We start from the raw sequence: 25482 nt of genomic DNA, 5'->3' as shown, positions 1-25482 counted from the left end.
TGCAGGGATGGGATGGCTGGGTGCACAGGAGACACGTGTGTATGGGGTGGCTGGTGTGTGCCAGGGATCCCTGTGCAAGGAGGCTTCTGCGGCAGGTGAAAGCCTGCACATGTGTGTCCTGTGTGCCCAGCAAAGATTCAAGAAGAGACAAGTGGCACTGGAGATCCCAGCAAGCCTCTCTGCTCTGGGATCTGAGGACCCAGCAGGTGGAAGTAGGGATTTTGGCTGGGATTAACCAATCTTAGCGTGGCCATGTTCAGAGCAGCCCTGAAGCACAGATGATTGGGGAGGGAATGGGGATGTTTGCATCCTTGCCAAGGAGAATGATTTCTCAGGGAAATGAGACTGGGGGAGAAAGGAGAGGAAAAAGGGAGCAGTGAGGCTGCATGGGGGCAACAGCACAACACCCCTGATCTAATCAGCCAGACCCTGCAAATAAAAGCCACCTGTTTTGGCCCTGGCAGCAGGAAGCCATCCCCAGAACAAATAGAGCACCAGGCAACTGGGAGAAAGACAAACAGGGGCCAGCACCAGCTCCATCTGCTCCTGGTCGGCCTAGCCCACAGACATCCAGCCCCCTGGGGTGGCATTCCAGCCCCCAGCAGGGTTGAGGAGAAGAAGAGAGAGGTTAGCAGGCCTTGTAGAGGGTCACAGTGTCAGCCAGATGCGGGACTACACACTGCTGTTCTGCCTTGGTCAGCTAGCCCAGATACTCATAACAGCAGTGGGAATGGCTGCGTGCTGCCATCAGTCTCAGAATGTGGCATTAGCATCAGGATTCCCGAGCAGCACCTGCCTCACCTCCCTAATGGCTGCCTATCATCCTGCTCAGCTCCCCAGGCTGTTCACTATCCTGGGACCAGTGCCTGCACAAAGCACAGGGTCCAGCCCCACAGGCAGGGGCCATGGCTGCATGGTGTGGGCTTAATGTGCAGCACTTGGGTGACCCTGTGCTCGCACTGTGCCCCCAGGCTTGGCTGCTGCACTGTGCCCGGTGGCATGGAGAAATCTGATCTGTTTTGCTAGCATAGTGAACAGGCTGAGCTGGGAGCAATGAGGGGCCCTTATTAAATTAGCCTATGCAGGAGGCCCTGTGCGAGCGCTAACCAGCTCCACAGCCAGTATTAGCAGCTGCCCTTGAGCAGAGTTGCTGCCTGCCCCCTCACCAGCCTCCCCTTGCCCCTGTCCCCAGCTGGACAGGTGTGGCTGGGGGCTGGCAGGTGACCTAGCCATGGGGATGCTGACTGGTGATAGAGACTGCCCCGAGGAGCAAAAAATGCTCCAGGGAAGACAGGCTGCATCAGCACTTTGGGGAGCAGTGGGGGAGGGCTTCTCGTGGGAGACCCCACTGATCCACTGTCACCTGATGTGGTGCCCTGAATGTACCAAGCAGAGGGTGAGGCACATCCCAGTGAGTGGGATGTGCTGAGTAGCAAGGAAGGGGCATAATCTGCATCTGGGTTTCTGTCCTGCACACACACACCCTACTCACTCCAGTGCTTTTATCCAAAGGGTTGTATGGGGATTACTGAGCTATTTGCATGCTCCTTGTAGCACACCACCAGCACCCCATAGATCCTGTAGGACACCATGCAGTGCCCCTCACACCCCATACACACAACTCATAACAGCCCACATGTCCTCTGGTGTCCCACGTCCTGGGGCTCTGTAGTACACCCCTGCACTGCACAGCACCTCAGACTAACCAGTGCCCCACACCTCTGTTCACACAGCCCAGGCAAGTGGTGGCAGCAGGGGGGAACCCTGCAGTGCACTAGGTCTGGATCTTGCCCCACCTCAAGGTGATGGCTTCCCTAAACTCTGCCCAGACCTGTCCCCCAGCACTTTGAAAGATGTCCCCAGGCCACCGGGATGCACCGGGATGCTCTTCCTTCTCCAGAGACCATCCCCATCCTTCCCTCCATCTTCTGTTTCCCCAGAGAGCTCCCAGAGGGTCTCCCCCTCCCTGCTACGAGCATCCAGGGCGACGCAAGCTGAGGGTCGCCTCCCCAGCGCCTGTTGCCGGCCCAGGGCCACTAACGTTCTTGAGCTGAAGCCAGCTCCAACCGCTGCTAGGCTGCACCCTCTGCTGGGTCCCGCGGGCATCGGCGCGGCCCTTCACCGAACTTCGGAGCAGGGGAGGAAAAGCTGCCCGGGGTGCCGTCGAGCAGTGGGGGTGTCATGAAGAGAACCCACGAGTCCTGCCCCCAGCTCGTCCTGGGTGTCACCCCCCAGTCCCCGCTTCTTGCTGATGCCAGGCGTCCTAACACCACCCCCAGCTGCCCACACTGCGTTCTCCATCTCTGGCAATGTTGAGGTCTCTTGGGGTGCTGACCTCATCCTCGGGACCCCATGAACAGCTGAGGTTTTCACGGGAAGGTTTGGGGTGCTCTGGGCCAGCCCTTGCCCAGAGGCCAGCATGGCACCTGTCCAGCTGAAGGAGGGGAGTGCCTGGCCTCACTACAGACTGTGCAGGGATGCTTCAAGAAACACTGCTGCCAAGAGACCCAGGATTTCACAGCTCAGTAGGGCACTCCTTTTCCAGCCTGTGTTGGCCTTATCCAGCCCAGGTCCTGGTAGGAGGCACTGGGGATATCTGCATGTCAAGATGCAGTTCCAGTTAGGGAACTGGCCCTGCTGACCAGGTGAAGGACACAGCTCTGTCCCAAAGCTGGTCCCCTTCTGCTGTGCATGGTGTCCCCTGCCTCAGTGGGAGGTGAACAGGGAGCCCAGGAAGCCCTTTGTCAAGCCAGGGGACATGCCCAGGGCATTACAAGCGAGGATCATGTAATTGGGGTCCATCAGTGTCCAGTCTAGAGTCAACAGGAACCCCTGCAGGGCATTGCAGAGCATGGATGGACCTAGTTGTGCCTGTTCCAGCACCTCCTTCACTCCTCTCACTCACCTTAACCTTCTCCCAAACCACACGCAGCCCTACCCATGCAAACTGAATCCCTCCCTTGCCAGCTTGGCACATGCAAGGCAGAGCCTGGCCGGAGGAGGGACCCATGGTGGCAGAGCCCCAGGCAGAGGGCCAGAAGCATCCCCAATGTGAGCCCTGTGTCCCAGCGTAAGGACATCATTGCCCCTCAGCTCCCTACTGGCAAATCCCTGCTTCACCCTGGCACCTCCTTCCCACCAACCTCAACCCTGGCAAAGGCTGTGGGTGCCCTGGGAAAGGCTGGGTCCCTAATCCCTGGGCCAAGCGGGGACATTGTCCGGGGGCAGAAAGGAAAGCGGTGCGTCAGGCCCTTTGCCCATTGTGCCCTGAGCCCCTGCGCAAACACAGCCCAGCACTTTCATTGTCAGCCCCGCTGGGCGCGGGGGGGCCGCTCTCGCCACACTGCCTAAGTGGAATGGACAGCCGGAGTCTGGGGTGGGTGCGCACCCCGTCCCCCCCCATCCCCTGCCTGCTGACACAGCGCCCTGATCGCCTGCACCATCGGCACTTCGGCGCCCGCCTATAAAGGGCGAGGGGAATAGCCGGCGCCGGCACCGCCACCTTCGCCTCTGTGCCCTGCCCTGCCGACCAAGTAAGTACCAGCTGTGAGACCCCAAGCCCCCCACTGAACAGGCGCTGCCACGCTCCCTTCACCCCCCACATCAAGCCCCCCCACCCATCGCACACTGCGGGGAAGGGCAAGTGGCGGGGTGCTGTGTGGGCACAGCAGGGGTGCCCTGTGTGGGCACAGGAGGGACTCTGGCAGGAGGGATGAAAGAGCCGGGCTGCTCTGCCCCATGGCTACACCCGCACCCGTGCCTGAGTTGGGGGTCACTGCCGCCTCCTGGCACCGGGTACAGTGCCACTGCACCCAGTCAACTCCCGGAGCTATCACTGGGAGCTGGGGAGCAGAAAAACTGAGGCAGTCCTGGGTACATCACACAGAAAAAATGGGGCATGGCAAGTTCCCCCTGCGACGTGGGGTTCACCAGACAGAGATACCCTACCACTAAGGGAAGGGGAGTGGGAAGTCTCCCCCGTACCAGGCTAGGAGGGTGAGGGGCCAGTGGCATGGGACGTGTAAGGGCAGCACCACCGGCACCCCAGACTCAGTGGCAGGCAGCAGAGTGGCTGGGAGCGGGTGGTGGACACCTGCCCTGGGGTGATGCGTGGGGCTATGCCAGCAGCCGAGCGACACGTATGACCAGCAGTGAAGCCATGGACACGCTGGGGCAGTACAAGATCACAGTGTGGGAGGAGGAGAACTTCCAGGGCAAGCGCTGCGAATTCCTCATGGAGTGCCCCAGCATCATGGAGCGTGGCTTCCGCAAGATCCGCTCCATCAAGGTGGAGTCTGGCCCGTAAGTGCCCTGTCAGCCCCGCGGCCCCTTGGCACACCCCACTCCAGCAAACTCACTGCTCCCAGGGGACTATTGGGAGCTGCTGGGGAGCCAAAACACCCTAGTCCTTCCTTGGCTCTGACACAGACTCACTGTGAGACCTTCCTGCTTGCGCTCCTTGTGTGATGCCTCAGTTTCCCCATCTGTTAAGCAGGGAAACCCTGCCGAGCCAAGACACAGCTTGGAGGCAATGGAGTGGCTCTGGGGAGAGGGGTCCTGCTCTCAAAAGGGACATTTGCTGCCAGAAAGGACCCCAACCTCTGTGACAGACCCACAACCTGCCAGGACTTCTCTGTCCCCTACACGGGAAGGAGAAGGCAACCCCTGGTTGGTCCTGGGGGCTGTGTCACGCATCCCTGAGGGATTTCCTCCTTTCCCCTCCAGCTGGGTAGGCTTCGAGTATCCTGAGTACCAGGGGCAGCAGTTTATCCTGGAGAAGGGTGACTATCCCCGGTGGGAGGCCTGGAGTGGGAACAGTGGCTACCGGACCGAGCACCTCCTCTCCTTCCGGCCCATCAAATGCGCAGTGAGTTACGGGGAAACCGTGGCGGGGGGCTCGGGGCAGGCAGAGCCTCCTTCTGGCAGCCCAGCATGGAGGGACAGACTGGAGGATGAGTTACAGGGACATGGGATGGAGGGGTGAAATGCACACAGAGGTGCTTATAAGGTGGAGAAGTAGCTGCACCCACCTGCTCCCACCTCCCTGCAGTGATCCTGAGATGCTTTTTAGGGCTAAAATTTAGGCTGAAACACTGTCCCAGCTCCTTCTGCTTTGTGCTTTAGAGCATCACCTTCCAGACTAAGGTCCCCAGGTCTTGTCCCCCAGCCCTGATACCCAGGGATGGGGTGAACAGAGAGGAGCCGGCAGGACCGCAGTGATGCTCAGGGTCCAGGGTCCATCCCCCTCCTGCCCAGGGTACCTGAGCCGTGCCCAGGCAGACGCAGCTCTATCGCTCCATCTGCAGAGACACTGGTGCTCGCAGCAGCGGCACGTCTGCGCCTCTGAGCGGGGGGGTCCCCCCAACTTTTAATAATCACCAGGCAGATATGTTCGGGCTTTAATAAAGGGGATGCGATAAGATCACTCCTTACTGGCAGGACTGCTCCTCGGTGCAGATAGATGCGTATGGGGGCTGGGCACGGGGGACAGTGCCGCATCGCTCAGTGTCCCAGCCATTAACCCCTCGGTGTCCGGGACCCAGCAAGGCCCCACAGAGCCAAAGGGACCTGTCTCAGCAGCCTGCCTTGCCCTGAATCCTCCTGCAGCCTCGGGGAGCATGAGGATGCTGAAGGCAGGAGCCCATGTGGGTTCAGGGGTTGTAGCCACTGTCACCCTCACTGGCAGCTGTGCATTGGGACCACAGGAACATGAGACTAGCATCTTCTGGGCAGCAATGGGGTGTTCCAGTGAGGGGGTGACAGGCTGAAGGGCATCCCTGTGCCTTGCACCAAAGCTGGGCATGGTCCTAGGCCTTTTGCAGTGCCTTGGGGCATGTCACCCTGAAGCCAATCCCCTATCCCTGTGAAAGCCAACCCATCCCCGCTGACCCTCAGCTATCACCCTCTGCAGAACCACAATGACAGCAAAGCCATACTCTACGAGGCTGAGAACTTCCAGGGGCACAAGTTTGAGCTGAGCGACGACTACCCCTCGCTGCAAGCCATGGGCTGGGGCAACAAGGAGGTGGCATCCATCAAAGTGAACTCCGGAGCGTGAGTCCTGCCAGCAGGGCGGGGAGTTGGGGGGGCTGAGAGCAGGGGTTCAGCAAGCACCTCCCTCCTTCATAACCCCAAGATGGGGAAGGGGGACCCCAAAAGGAAGGGATGCCTTCCTGCTACCTTTTCCTTGAAAGTCCAAGCTATGAGGTGTTTTCTGTCTCTCTCCTCCCAGGGCAAGCAGAGGGATGGAATGGGGTGGGTATGGGATGGGACTGGGATTGGGATTGGGATGGGAGGGTAGAGGAAGGAAAGAGAAAAAAAGGGGAGGGGAGGCAAGGGGAGGATCTGGCCTGGGGCTCTGAGCCAGGGGTCTGCCTTCAGGTGGGTGGCATACCAGTACCCGGGATACAGGGGCTACCAGTACGTGCTGGAGCGGGACAGACAGAACGGCGAGTTCAAGAAGTACAATGAATACAGCAGCCAGGCCCACACCAACCAGATCCAATCCATCCGCCGCGTCCAGCACTGAACAGGGGCAGGGCTGAATGCCCTGCAGCCTCCAGGCTGCTGTGCAATAGACCTCTATCCGGTAGCAAATAAAGGCATTTGTCAAAAAAAAGGGTGTTTCTGCCTCTGCTCTGCTTCTCAGGGGGCTGCCACACTGGGAAGACCCTCTGAGGGGTGGAAGGTGGGTTTTCCCCTTCTCCAGGAGGTTTTGGGCCTGTGGCCACCTCCACCCTGGGCTTAGCTCCCTGCACCCCACCTCTGGTCCACACACAAAGAGTAGAGGGGATGCAGGACAGTTCCAATGCTGTGATGCTCCGGCTGGGAAAACATGAACTTGCTTGGCAAAGAAAGGGCTGCAGCTGGGAGAGGGTATCCAGGAGGGTTGTGGCCTGGTAAGAGGCATCCAGGGATGCCATGCCCTCAGTTGTCCTCCCAGGATCAGTGCTAGGGAAGGTGATTGCTACAAAGTCTGTGAGCTCATGGTCCCCTCTCTCTGCATCACCACCTCCTGCTTCTCTCTGGAAGAGAGAAGGAGATTCCTGCCTGCAGTGGGCCTGGGAAGGAGGAAGAGCATAGGAGTCATCTGGGGCAGGGGTGGGGGGGATGGGAGAGAACATTTACACAAATGGGGTAACCACAGTTTTGTCAGGGTTGGGGACACTGGCAGAGAGGGCTGGGGGAGGGAGGTGGGTGGTGCAGGGGTCAGGGGAAGGAGGTTCTCAGGGCAGTGTTCTGCAGCTGGTAGGGGACTTAGCTCGATGCTCCCAGATGCTCCCAGAATGCTTAGGACCCAGGTGTGTGTGTCCTCCCCCAGCATTGCCACGCCAGCACATCCGTGCCAATATCCGGCTCGGCTCCGGGACACCGGGAGCCCCACCCAGCCTCCTCCTCCTCCTTCAGCACCCTTTCCCAACCTCCTCCTCCTCTTCCTCCAACTCCATCACCCCAAACCCTCCTAGGGTGCAGGCCCCCTGTTCCCAGGTTCTCCCTGCATGCAGGACATTCCTTCCTCCTCCTTCTCCTCTTCCATCATGCTCCAGCACCCTGAAGCCCTCCTGAGGCACAGGCCTCTGGTCCCGAGGTGCTCTCCACACCAAGGACATGGGAGGATGGTGGAACATTGGTGGGTGGCTCAAATGCCTAGATTCTCCAGTGCCCACCCTGCTAAAAGCATGCCTGACCTGGGGCAAGGAGTGTTCCAGAAGGGTGCTGGAAGACTGGGCTGAACTGGGCTGGGGGTGTATGTGTGCACACCCCACAACCAGGCCTGTGCAGAGACCCCAATCCTGGCATGTGTGTCAGCATATGTACATGTGTGTGTGAACTGCACACATGAGTGTGCACACAAGCGTGTCCCTGCACGTCCTCTTTCCTGTTGCACCCCAGTGTGGCCATGCAGAAGCCCCAGCACCTGTGTGTCCCCATTCTGCGTGGTGTCCCAGCTGCAGGGCACCCCCCAGCCCTACCCTGTCCCCTCCATGTCCCTGCTAGCCCCACCCCGCCACTGCCCCATGGCCTCTCCCCCTGCACAAACACATTCCGGCACACCTGGCCAGGTGCAGCCAGCACAGAGCCACGTCAGCTTGGCTCCACTTCACAACGCCGGCTCACAGGTGAAGCTCTCCCGGGCACCTGCAGTGGGTGGGGGTAGGGGCAGGCTGTGGGGGTCATTGCAAAGTCTGGGGTCCTTATTGCTCCATCTGGGGTGGGGGGAGTGCTGGGGGGGAGGAGGGGGCAGGCTGCCTGCTTGCAGCCAGAGGGGCCTGCAGCTGCTGCCAGCTAGGCACTCCACATGTCCAGGCTCTGTCCCCAGGAGCCCCACAGACCTGAACCCTCATCTTCCAGATCCCCCACAGACCCGATGCCCAATTCCTTGTTCATCCATGGACATGGGTCCCTGTTCTCTGGATTTCTCATATACCCTCCCTCCCCCATCTTCTGGGTCTGCCCCAGCTCCCCCATGAACCTGAGGTCACATCACTCAGGACCCCAAAAGCTCCACATGGACACAGAGATCCCCGGCCCCTGGGATCTCACACTCCCTGCCCCTTTGCACCCCTCTGCCCCTAGGTCACCAAAAGCCCCCAGTCCCCTCACCACCCACTTTAAGCTTCCCCACTCACTGGCTTTCCCAGGGACCTAGGAATCCACACCCCCAGTGCCCTCTAAAGCACCCCCAACTCCAGCTCCCACTACCCTAACCCTGCTTCTCAGCCTGATCTCTGCCTCTTCCACCCTCCCCCCACTCTGGCTTGATGCGGTGTCCTTCAGCCCAGACCCCCCCATCCATGCCCTCCACCATCCAGGTTTGCTGGAGGAGGATCCCAGTCACCCGGGCTGCCGGGGGCTCGGCGGGTCTGGCACCCTCCCCACCTCACCCTGCTGTCTCCGGGGCTTGTTTTCCGTTGCCTGCGGTTCGTTCCAGTGACTCAGGCAGCGAAAGCAAGTCTGGGAGGCTGCAGAGCCGCTGCTGGGAGAGTTGCACTTGGAGGGATGGGGAGGAGAGGGATGGGGGGAGCAGGCAGAGTTGCTGGGCTTTACAGAGCTGGGACACCCCACTGTGAGGTTCGGGGGGAGCTCAGAGGACAAGCTGGAAGAAGAGAAACTTTTAAAGGGCTGTTACATCTAAACAGGATTTGTGGGGAATTGCGGGGGGAGTACCATCGTGTCTGCTCATGTCTCCCCCTGCCAGTATCTGCTCTTTGTCCCTAATGGGCAGAAGAGGTGGAGCACCTGGAGCCCTGCTCAGCACCCATGGGATCCCCTGTTTCCTAAACGTATTGGATGTCCCCCCCCGGAGGACGTTTGGTGCTGCCCCCCTCTCCCCCCCCCCCCCCCCCCATCGGCCTTGTTGGGCTGTGGTAGCCCAGCTGAGCATCGCTCACCTTTTTATGCAGGACACATTTTGGCTACAGTATTAATAATAACCGTGGGTCTGGCATGGCCGTATTCTGGTTTCCATTAGGTTCATATCTTGCAATGATCACTTTCAAGAAATTCATCTAAGTCCTGCATAAGAGCTTGTCCTGTTACTAGACATCAATGAAACACCACAGGAGAGGTTGCAGTCTTGGCTGTACAGCACTGGACTCGTGGAGCAGAGCTGGTGTAAGCTGCTGACACGCTGCCTGGCTGCGTCAAGCTGTGGGGTCCTGGTGGAGGGTCTACTCTTGACCAGGGGGACAGAGCCTCTGAGAGCACCCCAAAACTGCATATAGCAGCTGGAGCCATGTATGATGGGGGAAAACATGGACAGATGTGTCTTTTGGGAGCTGGGATCATCTTTCTCCATTGCACATTTCTCCACAAATTGCCTTCCTGTCTTCAGAAAATACCCAGGGCTGCCCAGGACAAGCAAATGAAGATAGGACCATCCTGGTCTGGGGGGGTGTTGAGTGTCACCCAACTTCTACAGATCCTAATAAAGGTGAGCAACAGATTGGGACAGGGTTGGTCACAGGCTTAACTGTCCCTGAGTCAGGGACTGTCCAGAAGGGCACAGAGGAGCCAGGAAGGTGGCAAACCTGTGGTACAACCTGGTGCCATGAACTGCTGGCAATGCACTTACCCACCCTGAAACTTTGGGCACCACAAAGGAATCCCATCACCAGTGTCCCACAGCTGGACAGACCTGGTGGGGACCCAGATGGCCCCACCCCAGGGCTCTGGGAACTGCAAGGAGACCCCAAGACTCTGATGATGATGCTGAAGCTGGGAAAGGGGCAGGCACGGATCCTCATGGCTGGCAGCACAGGTGGGTCAGAGAGCCAGATGCTGGTGGGACGACACCAACGCCGATGCCGATGCCGTGCTGTGAGATGCAGAGGGCCAAGAGGATGCTGTCCGGTCGGCAGGTCAGGAAGCGAGCGGGACGCTGGTGGGAGGCCGGGCCCGGGCAGTCTCCAGGCAGTGTCCGAGCCCGCTCCTAGCTGGGATGGCAGCGCCGTGTTTGCGAAGAGTTAAGGAGGCGGAAGAGGCAGGAAGCGGCCCGAGCCTCTCTCCATAGAAACCCGCGGCCGTGATTAAAGTCTGATGCGGGCCCGATAGCGGGGGGAGGGGGGGCAGCGCCCGCTTTAATTACAGTGGAGGAAATTGCTGGAGCCGGGGCCCCGAGCCCCTGCGAGTTGCCTGGAAACTCCCCCTCCTCCGCCTCCCCCGGCCCCTGCCCGTCCCCTGCCCGTCCCGCTGCCATTTATTCGCCATCAGCTGCTCCCTGATAAAGTGGAATAATAATAATAATAATAGGGGCAGGAATATTAAAACATGCAGCCCTCGGGCCGCCCCCACAGCTGCCATGAGACACGGCACCGGAGCGGTGCCACTGCTGCTCAACATGTATCTGCCAGGTACGGGCGGATCCCTCGGCCGCTGCCCCACCGCTGCGCCGTGCACCGCACAGCACCCAGCCCCTGCCCGCCCTGTCCCGCTGAGGCCCCGGGACGCTTCTCTGCCCTGTCTCCTTCCAGAGCCCACCCTGTTCTCTCCTCTCTCTTTCTGTCCATTCTCTCTTCCTGCCTTCGAGCACCACAACCATCCCTTCTATCTACCCTCACAGCCTTCCATGCCTGCACACTTATCCTCCCATCCTTCATCCACCCACCGTCCCCCTGTCCTTCCATCCCTCCATCCACCCTTCTCTCCTTCCAACTCATCTTTCCACCCACCCATCCTTGCCCTGTGCTTCCATCCATCCTTCCACCCCACCCACTTATCCCTCTACCCCCTTTTCCATCCCCGCTACCAGCCAATCCCTCTGTCTACCCTCTGTCCCTTCCATCAGCCTGTTTTGCCCTCATCTTACCAATTACCTACCCTTCCTTCCATCCATTCACCTCTCGCCCTTTCTTCCCTCCATCTACCCACTCATCCAACCTCCCTTCTGTCCTTCCATCCATCCACCCATTTCCTTCCTTCCTTCCATCCATCTCTCCATCTATCTCTCCTTTTCACAGCGGTCCGCTCCCCAAACGCCAGCAGTCATCCTTCCTTCCACCCGCCGATCCTGCTGCCCATCCTGCCGCTCACCTGTCTCCTCTCCCTGTCCCCCTGTCCCGCAGTTCTCTCCCTCGCTCCTTCTCTCCTCCCTACCCCAGCCCACGGGATTTTCTATTCCTATTTAAAAGCTTCCCCGGCTGGGTCGGAAATCGGATTTCCTTTTTCCTGGACGCGTTTCCTGGCTTCGCCGCAGCGGCGGGGCAAGCGAGGGGGAGCGGACGGGGGCTGCAAGGACATTGCCCGCGGGTGGGCGCCGGGGGGTCGCGGTCCCGCCTGGCTCCAGCCCCCCGCCACCCCCACCCGCGCCACTTTTTTCCCCCAGATCCAGTAGGGGAAACTTTGTTCAAAGACGGGAAGAGCCAGGCATGGGGGTCTCTCAGCCCCGGCGTGCAGAAAGGTAAGAGCACCGCTGCCCCTTCCCCTGCACCTGCTCCGCTCCCCTCAGCTGGCCCGGAGTGGGGACCCCCGGGGCACATGCATTCTTCCCCGACCCGCAGCCACCGGGGACCCCTTCCCGTTCGTGTGCCCGGCACTGCCCATGCGGGACACGGCCGCCGCGGAGCCCCCGTTCCCTGCTGCTGCGGGCTGGGAGCATTCCGCTGCCAAATCCTACGGGGAAACCACAGAGCCCCGACGGCCGGGAGACCCCGTCCCGTGGCAGCAGAGGGGAGCGGGGAACCCGGCCCCCCGAGCCCCGCAGCGGGGGGAGTTCGGGGTCCCAGCTCCGGTCCCCCAGTTGCTCGGGACATCAGACGGGGAGAGAACTGCCAGCCAGCCCGGGACTGGGGCGAGCTAATCCGGGCTCGGGAGACCCGTTCCTGAGAGTGGGGAGGTGAGTTGAGACACCATCCGTGAGGGAGCTGCCGGTGAAGGACTGGGGCTCGGGCAGGTCTGGGAATTTATGGGTCCCCGTCTGGAGAAATCCACGCAGGGGTCACAGGCATGGGCAAGTGTTGGTGAGGGAGCAGCTTGGAGCCTGCTGGGGAGTGCAGCAGCACTGGGCATCGTGGGGCCAGCACTGTGGTGTTTGGGCCATGTAGCTTGCCTGTCTGCAAGGAGACAGTTGACAAGGGGCTGCTCTGAGCAGGAAAAGGGGAGCCCTGATTTAGTGGTGGTAGGGGTAGGAAAGTTGGGACTGGGAGACTCTTTTGCCTCTGCACTGGGGACTCTGTCTAGCCATACTCGGTGCACAGTGATGCAGTGAGAAGGACCTTTTTGGATCCCTGGATATTTCCTCGGGGAGCTGCCAGGTGTATTATCACGGCACCCTGCGGCAGTCAGGGTTGAGCCTCAGCACTCCACCCGGCTGCACCCTCCAACACCTCCCTGCCCTCCTTGCATGGGGTGGAACAGCCACAACTGGGAGATAGCTGAAGCCCAGGGTGGAGGCTGTGGCAATGAGAGGCAAAGGCTGCAGGGATCTCTCCCAGGGAGGAGAGACTCCCACCTTCTTCCCAGGATGGGGGATTAGGAAACACAACACCTTGGAAAGACTGGGGTGTATCTGCCTGGATCAGGATGTCTAACCTGGTTTTGGTGAGATGGGGATGGATGGGAAACAGCTGTTCCCTGCTCCTTCCAGGGCAAGAAATGGGGAGCACCAGATAAAATAGGTGGGTGTTAGATAAGTAGGATAAGGTGGTTCTTTGTGGGAAATGTAGCTGAGCTATGGGACTGCTTGCTGCAGGGGTCATAGGTGCTAAACCTCTGAATGGGATCCAAGCACCTATAGACACAATAATGGTAGAAAAGCACAGGGAGAAGTATTAAATGCAAAGACGTGCCCCCTTCTGTGGGAAGAGACTGTGCTGCAAGGGTTGGGACGAGGAGCAGGGATGTGCAATGGCTGCTGCTCAGATCGGGTAGGGCAAGGTATTTAGATAAGTGCAGGGCTGCTCTGCAGAGGGGCTGGATCTCAGTGGCAGGACTGCTCCTCGTCCAAAGGTCCAGGGACCCTCTCCTCTTGTGACTTCTGGCCAGACACAATGAAGCCTGTCCTTGTGCCTCACCATGGGCACGTCCAGGTGTGCCAGGCTCCAGTGTGTGCAGTCTGGCACAGGGGCACCTTGGGCACCCACCAAGGATACTCCTCAGGGTAAGCTGCAGATGCAATGGCCATGGCTCAGAGAGGACACTTTTCCTCTGGAAATAAGGAACATTGATGCCCGATTCAAAGCCACAGCAGGTCCTGCCCTGTCCTCCTCTCTCCCTCTCCTATACTTATCTGTGCCTCTCTGGGGCGTAGTTCAGATCAGTGTTGCACCCTGACTTCAGCTCACCATGGAGACATCAGCACAGGGTACAATGCCTCTAGAGCAGAGGCTGTGCTGTGACACCAGCCCAGTTTCAAGCAGATGTGGCAGTGGGGAATATTTGTGCTGGGTTAAGTCTGAGTACTTCCAAGATATCTCCTTCTTGGGGCTCCAGATGAAAGAAAAAGGCCATGTCCTCTCACCAAAACAAACAAACAGGTATTTGTCTTCAGTGGTGTGTGAATGTGGGTGGGAGGGATGTGGAGACCCTGGATCCAGACCCACTGCAACCTGTTTTGACCTCTGAGCACTCCTACCCCATCACAAGGTGAATGGGCATCTTTCCTCCTCTTACCTGAGGGGCAGGATGGAGTAGGGATGCTGCAAAGGAGACATAACCTTGTTACCACCTTCTGCATCTCTAGAGCAGGGAAGATGCAATGAAGTGCAGCCTAAATCTGGGGCCACACGGGAGGGGGCAATACAGCAGTGGGTCAAGGAGAATTGGGGCACATCCTGTCCCTAACCTTGTGCCCTGGGAGGGAGCTTTAACCTCTCCGGGGCTCGGCCTTGCAGGCAGCGGACAGATCCAGCTGTGGCAGTTCCTGCTGGAGCTGCTTTCGGACCGGGCCAACCTGAACTGCATCGCCTGGGAAGGCACGAATGGGGAGTTCAAGCTGATCGACCCCGACGAGGTGGCACGGCGCTGGGGCGAGCGGAAGAGCAAACCCAACATGAATTACGACAAGCTGAGCCGGGCACTGCGCTACTACTACGACAAGAACATCATGACCAAGGTCCATGGCAAGCGCTACGCCTACAAGTTCGACTTCCATGGGCTGGCACAGGTGTGCCAGCCGGCCACCCCCGATCACACCCTCTACAAATTTCAGGGCAACCTGGCACCGCTGCCCTTCTCGGGCATCTCCAAACTCAACCTCATGACCTCTGGGGTGACACCAGCCAGCTTTTCCTACTGGCCTGGTTCCAGCCCATCCCTCTACCCCGGGCACGGGCTCCAGCCCTCAGCTCCATTCAGTGCCATGGCAGCCTCCCACCTCAACAATATGAACAACCATTACCATTAGAGGCTCAGCTGTGCCAGGTGGACACTCCTTGTCCCTGGCAGCATGGGGCTGTGGAGTTGGGAACTCAGTGGGGAGGGATGGGGGGTGGGATCGTGCCCTGCTCTCACTTGCCCCCTTTTAAATTTGGAATGGTGGGGAGGGTGGGAGGTTCTTGCAGGGTAGCTGGGTTAGTTCCCTGATAGGGGTGGCTGGAGGAGAGAAGCCATCTAAATTTAAGATGAGGAGGTATCCATGATCCTGGGAACAGATGTGGATACCTAAAGCAGGGTGTGAATGGAAGGAATAACTATCAGCTCCACTCCTGGCAGGGACTGTGCACCCCCTTTCCTTTGCAACATGCTGCCTACTCCCTGAATATCCTTAGCTCTACCCCCAGCCTGTGCCTGCCCCACCCCTTTACCTGCAGACAGGAGTCAGGAGCTGGGGCCTTGGGGCAGCTGCATCCATGGATGAGGTTCCCACTGAGCAGGGGCAAGGAAAGGGGACCTTCCTTGACCACTTGGTCCACTCACCTATGTCTCCAAAGTCTTCCTTTCTTCCATCCCTCCTACACCTCCTGCTGATGGTAGCTTCCTTCACACCTCAGGAGAAGCCTTGGTCTGAAGAGCAGATTTTCTTCATGGGTTGATTCCTACCTGGGGCAGGGCTCTGGTGTTGGAGGTGCCAGGGGCAGGTGTGACAGGCATGCACTGCCAGTCTTCAGGGCAAGACCAGAGCCTGGAGGCAACACAGCCTGGTCCCTGCAACTCTGCCCTCTCCCCAGCGCTTGAGGATCACACCACAGATGGTCCTGACATCCTGCACATGAGCCTGTGTCCTGCTCGTCACTTCCAAGATTATTGTTCCAGTTTTACTCTGGCTTTAGCCCCTCACATGCAGGGTTGGTTGGGACACCTTCCATAGATGGGAACATCCCCAGGGACAAGGCAGGGTGGGAGGCAGGGCAGGAGAAGGGATAACAGCAGGACTGAGAGCCCCAGGAACCAAGGAGCAGCCCTGGGTCTCCCCCTGGGTTCAAGGAGCTGCCCCCATCCTCCGGAGCAGGACATTGGCTCAGCAGACTCAGAAGAGCTGGGCACACTGAGCTCTACGCTGGCTGGGGGGTGGGTTTGGTCTTCAATAAAACAGAGAGGTGCTGTGACCTGTGTCCTCTCCTGTCTGAAGGGAGCTGGCAAGTGGGGGAACCACTCAGCAAATCCTTTCCCATCTGAGCCAGAGCACTTTCAGGACTGGGGTGTGGAGGATGCCACCACTCTGCTGTGTCACCTTTTCTCCAGGCATCACGTCTGATTCTTATAAACCCCAAGAGACAGGGCAGAGCTGGAAACCTCTGGGTTACTTGAGTCACCCCTCCAGGGAGCCCACATAAGCTGATCTTAGGCTGGCAAGGGGATGTGGCAACTGGACGCAAAGAGGAGATGCAGTTGGCCTGGCAGGATGTTTGCCATCCTGCCGTTATCCAGGCAAATTAGGGATGCCAGGAGCTGGATCTCTTGTGACTCACAGTCCCGTGCAACCAGTCTGGGGCAATGCACTGGGCTCAGCACAGCCACATCCTGTGCCAGGTCAGGCTCATGTGTGACATTGACGCAGGGGTGAGCGGGAGAGCACTGCTTGCCTGGCTCCAAGAACATGCCCACAGATCCACTGGTGCCCACAGTGGCTGCTGTGGGCCCAGGGACTGCCCTCTGCTTGTCCCCTTCCTTGAGGCTTTGCTCCCGATCTCACTGCCATCGAGGACCCAGGGTGCCAGGGACGGGTGCCGGGCTCACAGCAGGGATCAAACTGGCTGTATAGGGGGGAGCCATACCCAGCCCATGGAGGGAGTGGCCAGCACCCAGCCCCTCTCTCTGCATGCCTGAGATCACAATAGCCCACAGATCTGGGGGCTTCATGCTGCCCCCTCTGCATCCCTCCAGGGTCTGGTCACTCTCACAGCCTTGGTGGCATCTGCTTCGATGCATCCTCATTGCCCTAATCAGCTTAACGGAGTGGGATCTGATGTCAGTGTGTCCTCTGGGGAGGGCTCAGGCTGTGAAGTGGGGGGGCCCGATGCTGCCAGCTGGGAGCCCATGTACGGGAAAGGAGTTGCAGGGACTGGAGAGAGAGAGAGGCCGCCCCTACCTCCAGGGTCCCTGAGTGTTGCACAGCCTGGTTCCCAAGGACGGCAGGAGGTGAAGTGAGGGGGAAAAGAGTAGTTACCCCCACGCAACTTGTGTGAAGACAGGCTGAAGACACCCCTTGCCCCCAAGCTTGGCTTTGCAAGGGCAAAATGAGCCCTTGGCTCCCCTGGTCTCAACTGGCTCCTTCAGAGACGGGGCAGAGGGCTGCGCCCCCGCCGGTGGAGCCGCTTCAGGGCTTAGGTAACTGCATGACGCAGGGTAGGACACGGATTAAGGGATGTGGGTCACTAGTAGCTCCTCCCTTCTCCCCCTCCCTGTCCCCACCCCTCGTGTCCCTCTGCCAGTGCCCGCACCAGGGAAGCCCAGGTGACTCCAGTCCCCTCCTCATTCCCGACCCTGCAATCCGGGTCCCTGCTGGATTGGAGGCAAGACATGCTGAGGAAAAGGGGGAGTTACCTTTTTGGGAGAGGGGAAACCACTGCACACACCCAGTGCAACAGCCTGCAGCTGAAGGCTTGCTTTGCTCTGATCTGAGCTCACTTGGCACAGTCCCACTGCTCTGTCCCCAAGGTGCCACACCAAAAGCCGGGAACCAGCCCTGCACTCCCCAGGGACGGCAGCCAGGAAGGAAGGGGGAGGACACCCATGCGGGACTGCATCAGCGATGCTCTCGCCTGCCTGTGGACGCAGCCGGTGTCACCATGGCAACTCGGGATGCTCCCATCCTCAGGCACCATTGGGAGCCGCCCCCCCCCCCCCCCCCCATGACATATTGTGCTTATCGGAAGGGGGAACAGAGCATCACTTTCACCCAACTCAGCTTCCCCCTCCCCAGAGCCCCACCTGACCCAGCCTGCCAGAGGTGCTGCTTTCTGCAGTTTTCTTCAGTCACCAAAACTGCCGGCTCGGAGCAGACTGCAGCAAAATCCTGCCAATGGGCAAGCGGGGCCGAGCCCCGCACAGCGTCTGGTGGAGCATCGTCTCTGGCCCCGACTGGGGGTGCCCAGCCCACGGGGCTGATGTGGGAGCACCATCCCTGGCAGAGGAGTGTACGTACCAGCTGGGTGGGCAGCCTGTCTCAGGTGGCTGGCAGGAGGTGCATGGGCCCAGTGCATCCATGGGCTTCTGACCTACCTGCAGGGGGTCCTTGGGTGCCCTGTTCAGGGTGAGATGGGAAACACGGTCCCAAAGGGCTTCAGCCTGCACTAGGAAGAGTGAGGGAGCAGAGGCTACGGCACAGCAGCTTCTTCTGCTGCCCTGTGATTAAAGACAAAAGGATTTTTTTCCCTACTTAAAAAAAAAAAATAAATAAAGTCTCTGTATTGGCTTTGCTTACCTGTCAAGAGGGCAGGTTTTAGCCTCTTGCCAGCATAACAGGGGGACCCCTCCAACTTCCCCAAAGTCTCCCAGCCACACAGTAATGGATCAGAGGGAGGATTGAATACTCCATCTCCTATTTTAGCAGAGTTATGTCACGACTTGTTTCATTTCTCATGCTGCCTTTGCAGCACAGCCATGCCACATCTTCCCTAGGGGACATCAGCTGCCTCTCTGCCTACCTCTGCTCTCCCTGCAGCTCTCCCAGTTCCCACTTATTTCATCCTCTCCACATCCTGGCTGTGCTGGCTCCTCAGCCCCCTACCCCCAAGCTGCTGACTCACATCCTCTCTCCAGACGCCACCTTCCCTTGGCGTGGCTCACTGCAAAATGCTTCACGACTTAGTGTGGCTCAGCCAGAGCCTGCAGGTACAGGCATTCAGGCTTCAAAACCCTTTGTAAAGTCCCTCCAAGGAACAAAATGTGATGCTTCCCAAAGATGCTGCTTTCTTCCTTGCCAGCATGCAAGGGCTGGGGCTGTACTGCCACCATAAACCCAAACCTCATCCCTGCTGCCACCAGCTCTCTGGGCTGCCAGGGAGACAGTGTCCTGGTCTGCTGCTGCCCAGCTGTACACTGAGACCTTGGGCTGGACTTTGCCGAGGGCAGTAGCTGAGTAGCGGGAGGACTGGATTAATGTGCTAATGCCAGATTATGCTCTAATGCAGGACTTCTGATGAGGGAGAAGCCCCTACTCCATCCTAGGGGCACTCACTTCCTGAAGCACACTCCCCATGACTGCCTTGGGCCACAGCTTGGTGCTGCCTTGCTATCCCCCAAGGAGTTCAGTCCTTGGGGGTGACAAAGGACTGTGAGACAGGCGGGGAACACAGCACAGGGTGACCTCCACGCTCAGCTCTCATTGAGCTGGAGGTAATGCCCCAGACTATGTAGCCCTGGCCCTCTGCTCTTCCAGGCTCTGTGGCAGAATGATTAACCATCACAGCAGGGCTCCAAGGTATCTGGTTCCCCTTCTTCGCCTGCCCCAGCTTCCCAGCACAGAGCTGTCCCCAGTCTATGCTCCTCAGTCCCAAACCCATCAGCCAGGCAATGCCACAAGACATGCTTTGGCTACAGTGGAGACCAAACTGTCTGTCATCCCACCTCCTTCAGTCTCATGACTACCACTGGGCCACCCTGGGCACAGGCAGAGCTTTTGCAGATTTCCACCCAGCCTGGATTTATCTCCCATCAGCTGAGACCTTCTGGTCGTTCTTCTGCCCCTTCCTGAATACAAATATCTCATCAGCCAATTTCGCCTGGGACTCTTCATTCTCCCTCTGTCATTTGCTGCCATGTCCCGGGGTCACTTTATCCATGTATTCCTCCACAGACACCCCACTAGCAGCTGTGATGAAGTGTCATGGAGCAGGGAGGGGACCAGAAACCTATACCCACAAGTCATCCCCAATTCAGCCCAGAGAGCAACAGCCCAAAGCTGCAATGGATCCAGTGTCCAAGTACCTCCCACAGAGGCAGAAGAGAGACCTCCCACTTCCATCTGCCACGAGAAACATGTTCTCCATCATCCCCACAGGCAAATGAAGAAAGGCCTGAGTAGAAAGCTGGGCCAAGGCAGGTCCTTCACCAGCCATGCAGGTGCCAGGTCTGCACCATACAGAACAGTTTCCTCCCCAAGGAGCACCTCCAAGTCACTCCAGGGGATGATGCCAACTCTTAATAGCAAAAACACAGCTTCACTGCTGTTCTTTTGACAGGAAGAAGCGTGGCTTGCCACATTGGCTGCTCCAGCTGTTCATCACTCCTCCATGCCCCAGTGCCATGGCCAGCTCATCCAACCCATAGAGTTTGCTCCCCAGACAGAGCAGTAGGGCAAGGGGAGTCCCACAGAGCAGTTGTTCCACAGCTCCAGGTAGAAAATCCCCTTTTCATGGGTGACTATGCAACCTTGGGACCACTGGCAACCAAGGTGCCCCTAGCAGCCCCATACACTCTTGGGAAGCAACATGAGGATGCTATGGCCTGAGAAGAGACCTTCTTGGGGCAGAAGGTTCTGAACCCACTGCAGGCTGCACCATGCAGCTTGTGCCCACCTACCCTGCTGCAACGTATGTTGGAGCAGATGGGGCGTCCACTGTGAGGCACAGAGAGGAGATGTGTTGCTGCTGGAGGGATTTCAAACTAGGAAAGTACTGGGATCCCTCACTTGGATTTCTGTGGTGATTGATCACTGACTTGGCCCTGCTGCTCTACCTCTGAGTCCCAAACCCAATGTGAATCTCCCATCCCTGCAATCCCAGACACTGATGGGCTCTGCTGGCTGAAGGGATCACAAGGCTGGGGACAAGCTCTATCCATGCCCCTTACTGCTGCCCAATAGCTGGCTCCTGAGTCCAGATCATCCATCATGCAGGAGCACAGGGGTCTGGCAGGTTAAACACACAATTTTTAAGAGGGGAAAATGCTAAGCTCCCAAGCCTGTCTGAGGATTCCCACCCTCACTACTCATCCTTGCTTGTGTTCCCTCCCCACCTCCTCTTTGCCCTGGTGGGAACAGAAGGCTCCCAGGCAAGGTAAGGTGAGTGCTCCACCTGCCTTGGTCCCCCCAGCAGCTGTACAAGATCCAGACACATCTCCCTCTCCTCAGTAAGGCTCTGGCTGAGCCAACGATGCATATTTAAATGCAGGGGAGCATCTAAGTTCGTCTCTCATTCCTTGACATTTCCAGAGACTCCAAGCTGTCTTCAATTACCAGTCTGCAATTAGCTCTTCCTAAATCCCCCAATGAGGCCTAGCACTCTTAATCAATGAAACACAAGGGAGGAGGGGAAGGACACGGCCTCGCTGCAGCTGGAAACATTTTAAACGGCTGGGGCTTGAAGTTGAAATATCTTGTAAGTGTCGCTAAGGAGATCTGCAGGGTGGGAAACCCCCACCAGTGCTAGCAGGTTGTTCAGCTCTAGAGACAAGACTCTATAAAGCCCCTCACCTAGGGGTAGGGGAGTCACTGAACAAACACCCACAGCTCAGGTACCCTGTGACGCAGCAGACCTTCCTGCATTCACCTCACTGTGCCTCAGTTTTCCTCTCTGCAAAATGCTGATAGGGGAGAGTCAGGGCTCTCCCAGCAGCCCCATAGGAGCTTTGAGGGTCCCATTCCACCTCTTTAAGCCAGAGCTACCTTCCTCAGGAGAAGATGCAGATACAGTCAAATTTGGGGTGGGTTGAGTGCATTGTGGCCCAGACAGCTCACCACAAGGTCACATGAATGTCAATCTACAGGCAGGAGCAACAGCACCCATTAGGAGAGGCAGAAGGGGGGAAGCACTGGTCTTGGTGGGTTTACACAGCCATGGAAAAGCCTTGCACAGCACCCTGCCAGGTCAGCCCCCATGCTGACATCTGTGCTGTCTTCCTGGCAGCACAGCTTTGCCTGAATGAGCCAGATTGGGCCTAATTAGCAGCTCTGCTGATGCACACAAAGGTAGAGAGAATCCAGCTTACCCTCCATGACCTGCAGAGCCAGCACAGCTCTTCCCAGCTAAGGGGAGCCTGAATGCCTGGCTCAGAGGGGCTGGGAAGCACTGGATGCAGACCTCAGAGAATATGTGGTGCAGATCCTGCTAAAAGAAGCCCCAGCAAATACAGTAGCCTGAAGCATAGCAACCAGCTATGAGAAAAGCAAAGCCTTCCCTTTCTCCACCCCTCTCCCTGGGGGTCTGCAAAAGCACAGAGCTGGTAACAGGGCTAGCAGCACAGCTCCCACAGCCTGCTGCTGCCAGGGAAGGGAGCCCAGCCCTGCAGAGACAGGAAGGAAGGGGGAGGTGGGGGTAGCTTTAGGAAAAATAAAACTAAAAAAAACAAAATACAGAGGTGACATGAAATGTGGCATCCTATTTAAATTCAGAGCAGCAGACAGGCATCAGGCATTTCCATCTGGAATGGAGAAGGCCAGGAGAGCTCACAAGGAACCAAGAGACACTCAGGTGGACCAGAACTGGCCTTGGGCACAACAAACAGGGGTGAAATTCTGCCCCTCAACTCACACTGGGTAATAAAACCCGCTTTGAGAATCAGATCCCTCCCATCCCTCTTGGAGAGGAGAGGGGACATGACTAGGAGCTTGGGGTGCCCCCCCAATCCCACTTGCACCCCACAGCCCAGCAAGTCCAGGAGCCATCACCAGGCCCATCCAGGCCACCTCTTTATTCTCCAGTGAAGCAAAGCAAGAGGAGAGGGGACTCCCCCCTCCCATAGCAGACCCCCTCCGTCTGGGCTCCCTAGGCCTCCTCTGGCACAGATCCCTCTACTCGCAGCAAGCCAAGGTTGGGGGAGGCATAACCCCTTGTTTGGGGAGGCATAACCCCTTGTTTGGGGAGGCGCACCAGGGGGCGGGGGGAGGAATTACCCGCGGAGAGGGGCGTGGGCACCACCCCCAGCGGCTCGAACAAAGAGGCATGCGGGCGGTTCCCGCGGGGTGAGGGGCACCGTCGCCCATGCTCAGGGGGGCCCATATCCCCCCACGTGGGCGGGGGGGGGGGGAAGGCATCGCTCACGACACAGAACCCACCCCCCAGCCTTGCCCGTAACCCTGCCCTCCCGCCTTTGTCTGCTCAGGCGCGGCAGCTCCAGCACCACGGACAGCACCGGGAGCACGACAGGGCGGCTCTGCCCGCGCCGGGGAGCTCGTTCACATGCACCCTCTGCTAGAAGCACCCGCCGCACCCCCAAGGCCCCTCAACCACTCCTGCCCCAGACCCTCACATCCATTTTTTCACCCCTTTTTTTTCTAGAGAAAACGCATCCAAGGAGCCTCCGCTCCTCCGCAGCCTTCCCCCCTCCATCGCGCAGGCGGGAGAGACACCACTCCCCCTCCTCGGTCTTCGCCGCCGCCTCGGTGTTCCAGAGCGCAGCCCCATCTGGGGTCGGAAGCGCGGGAGGGGGGCGGCAGGATCCGGAGCAGGGAGGGTCCAAGTCGCGTCTCTGTGGAGCTGGCGGCCGGGGAGGGGGGAAGGCGAGGAGGATGCGGGGGGAGGATGGGGAATCCGACAGTCCTTCGCCTCCCCCGCCCCTCGGTGCGCGGCCCCTTCCGGCCCCGGGGGCCTGGTACCTCCCTAACGGTCCAGGCTGATCGTCCAGTGCTTGGACCCGTCTCCGCCCTCGCCCTCGCTCTTGAGGTCCTGGAAGAGTTGCGTGAAGTAGTGCGGGTCCGCGTTGATTCGCAGCATCTTGGCGCTGAGGCGCTGGATGATGCCCAGGCAGCGCTCCCAGAAGCGCCCCTTGTCGCCCTCCACCAGGAAGGGCTTGAGCGGGTAGGAGATCTCGTTGCCCATGTAGGAGTAGGCAAGATAGAGGCAGGTGAGGAAGGCGGCCTGCAGCTCGGCCTGGCTCCCGATGTCTTCGCCCCGCAGCGCTTCCCGGCACAGCAGGTAGACGAACACCAGGTTGGCCGGGGTGATGAAGCCCTGGTCCTGCCAGCCCTGCAGCAGCAGCGAGCGGTCCACGCTGCGGAACCAGGAGATGAGCTCGCCGGGGCTCAGCTCCTTCAGGCGGTAGCAGCGGCGGCACACGAAGTCCCCCAAGCAGCGCAGCAGCTCGCCGGTGGATGCCTGCACCACCACGCGGCGCGGGGACCCCGGGGGGCGGCCGCCGACCGGCGGCGGTGGTGGCGGCGGCTTTCCCCCGCCGGAGCCCGGGTGCAGCTCCTGCGGCGCCGAGGGCACGGTGGGTACCGGCACGGCTAGCGGGCCCTGCTTGGCGCCGTCGGCCGGCCCCACCACCGACTTGCGCAAGTTCTCGCGGTTTCGCTGCACCACCAGCGGGTCAGGCTGGCCCGGGGGCCCCCCCGGGGCCCCGCCGCCGGGCTTCGGTGTCACCTTCTTGGTGCTCTTCTTCTTCTTGGCCGAGGCGGCCACCAGCCTCTTCCAGGTGAGCGCCGAGATGAGCACGCCGGGGCGCTTCAGCCGGCTCTCGCCCTTGCCCGGCACCCTTCCCGGCGCCTTGTCGGCCAGCAGCCCCCCGCCGCCGCCGCCCTTGCCTGAGGAGGCGGCGGGGGAGAGGGAGAGCACCGTGCCCATGCTAACGCCGAGCGAGACGGGCGTGCAGGGGCCGGGGCACCGGCACCGCCCATAGGAGGCCGGGGCCTGCGGGGGAGGCGGCCCACACCGGGCCCGCGGTACCCGAAGATGCTCCGCCGCGCCCGCTCTGGGCTCCGCGCCCGCCGCTGCAGCCAGACGCGGCCCCGCCGCTCCCCGCCTCCCCGCCGACAGCCAATCGCCGCCGCACGAGGCCCCGGTGTGCCCGCCCCCTCCCCGGTGGGCGGTGGCGGGGGTAGAGCACGGCGCGGCTTTGCCCGGCGGCCGCCGCCCCGGCGTGACCTTCACCGATCGGGGGCTCCCCCAGTGCTCCCGCCAGGGCAGGGGGGTGGGTTGGGATCTGCGATGCTGTCGCAGCCCCCCAGCCCTTTGCGTGGGGGACGTGCGGAGGCTCCTGGGGAAGCCCAGAGGACAGTGGGCACAGGAGGGGTCTAGAGAGGGCTTGTGAACTCGGCTGTTCTTGCGAAGTCCTGTTCTATATTCTTACAAGGGAAAAGATGAACCTTCCCAGACCAGCAGAGCTCTGTGCTCCAATGGTGCTTGGGGAACACAGTGGGGAAGGAGAGCCCCTGGAAATGCCAGAAAAGAGCAGAGGTGAAAAGAAGGGGTGAAGATCAAGAAGACTGTGAACATATGCTCAAAGGGCAGCTAGAGGCTTGGGATGGGTGGAAGGTTGTCTATGATTCAGCAGCCAACATGAAAGGTGTAGGCTTGGTGGGCAAGCCTCATCTCTCCTGAGAACCAGCTTGACCCTGGGAACAGCTCTGCAGGGAGTCAGAAGGCACCCAGCCTTGGGGAAGCACCCCCAGCACCTGCTGTGCAAGCATGGAGTCCCCCACCCACCCTGCCTCTTCCCACTCAGCCGTGGAAGGGAGATTTACCACCAGGCTGACAGTCACCAGCATCAGGCCAAAGTGAGGGACCTTGGAGAAAGGGGAAGGGACCTCCTCCATGTTCCCAAGGCAAGTCCATCCAGCCCTGCTGGTCAGGGCTCCCAGACCCTCAGGGGAGGAGGGAAGGGATGCTGCACTTCTGCTTCATTGCAAGGGGTGTGTGATAAACCAGCCACATGCACGTGCATAGA

The 25482-nt window shown here is 59.4% G+C and overlaps 3 protein-coding genes and 1 long non-coding RNA gene across 4 annotated transcripts; 2 read left to right on the top strand and 2 right to left on the bottom strand.

Annotated features, from left to right (window-relative positions):
* Positions 1–3500: 3500 nt before the first annotated feature.
* Positions 3501–6611, top strand: CRYBA2 (crystallin beta A2). The gene is made up of 5 exons (XM_051787904.1): positions 3501–3533; positions 4129–4302; positions 4726–4867; positions 5912–6054; positions 6382–6611. Exons 2-5 carry the CDS (start codon positions 4142–4144, stop codon positions 6527–6529), a joined length of 594 nt encoding a protein of 197 aa, XP_051643864.1. The 5' UTR covers positions 3501–3533; positions 4129–4141; the 3' UTR covers positions 6530–6611.
* A 3893-nt stretch (positions 6612–10504) lies between these two features.
* FEV (FEV transcription factor, ETS family member) lies at positions 10505–16078 on the top strand. Its single transcript, XM_051787903.1, has 3 exons — positions 10505–10853; positions 11825–11899; positions 14331–16078. Exons 1-3 carry the CDS (start codon positions 10802–10804, stop codon positions 14840–14842), a joined length of 639 nt encoding a protein of 212 aa, XP_051643863.1. The 5' UTR covers positions 10505–10801; the 3' UTR covers positions 14843–16078.
* Positions 13819–17627, bottom strand: LOC127471199 (uncharacterized). Its single transcript, XR_007904588.1, has 3 exons — positions 17422–17627; positions 15351–15477; positions 13819–13916 (listed from the first exon to the last, which is right to left on the bottom strand). It is a non-coding gene; the product is annotated as an uncharacterized LOC127471199 (long non-coding RNA).
* Positions 17628–22494: 4867 nt separating this feature from the next.
* On the bottom strand, positions 22495–24517 carry CDK5R2 (cyclin dependent kinase 5 regulatory subunit 2). Its single transcript, XM_051787901.1, has one exon. It carries the CDS (start codon positions 24378–24380, stop codon positions 23418–23420), a length of 963 nt encoding a protein of 320 aa, XP_051643861.1. The 5' UTR covers positions 24381–24517; the 3' UTR covers positions 22495–23417.
* Between the last annotated feature and the right edge of the window lie 965 nt (positions 24518–25482).

The sequence above is a fragment of the Manacus candei genome, unplaced genomic scaffold (assembly GCF_025592945.1).
Source record: "Manacus candei isolate 608988 ecotype Guabito, Panama unplaced genomic scaffold, ASM2559294v1 h1tg000023l, whole genome shotgun sequence".
NCBI classification, from domain to species: Eukaryota; Metazoa; Chordata; class Aves; order Passeriformes; family Pipridae; genus Manacus; species Manacus candei.
Note: the sequence above shows the minus strand (reverse complement) of the source record. Positions and strands in the feature narration are given on the sequence as shown.

What these genes read in the sequence shown, in the direction of transcription:
- CRYBA2 (XM_051787904.1), top strand. Translation starts at nt 4,142, where the DNA reads ATGACCAGCAGTGAAGCCATGGACACGCTGGGGCAGTACAAGATCACA. An exon ending in TCCGGCCCATCAAATGCGCA is followed by an intron (nt 4,868 to 5,911) that starts GTGAGTTACGGG and finishes CACCCTCTGCAG; the next exon opens with AACCACAATGACAGCAAAGC. An exon ending in ATCAAAGTGAACTCCGGAGC is followed by an intron (nt 6,055 to 6,381) that starts GTGAGTCCTGCC and finishes GTCTGCCTTCAG; the next exon opens with GTGGGTGGCATACCAGTACC.
- FEV (XM_051787903.1), top strand. Translation starts at nt 10,802, where the DNA reads ATGAGACACGGCACCGGAGCGGTGCCACTGCTGCTCAACATGTATCTG. An exon ending in GCTCAACATGTATCTGCCAG is followed by an intron (nt 10,854 to 11,824) that starts GTACGGGCGGAT and finishes TTTTTCCCCCAG; the next exon opens with ATCCAGTAGGGGAAACTTTG. An exon ending in CAGCCCCGGCGTGCAGAAAG is followed by an intron (nt 11,900 to 14,330) that starts GTAAGAGCACCG and finishes TCGGCCTTGCAG; the next exon opens with GCAGCGGACAGATCCAGCTG.
- CDK5R2 (XM_051787901.1), bottom strand. Translation starts at nt 24,380, where the DNA reads ATGGGCACGGTGCTCTCCCTCTCCCCCGCCGCCTCCTCAGGCAAGGGC.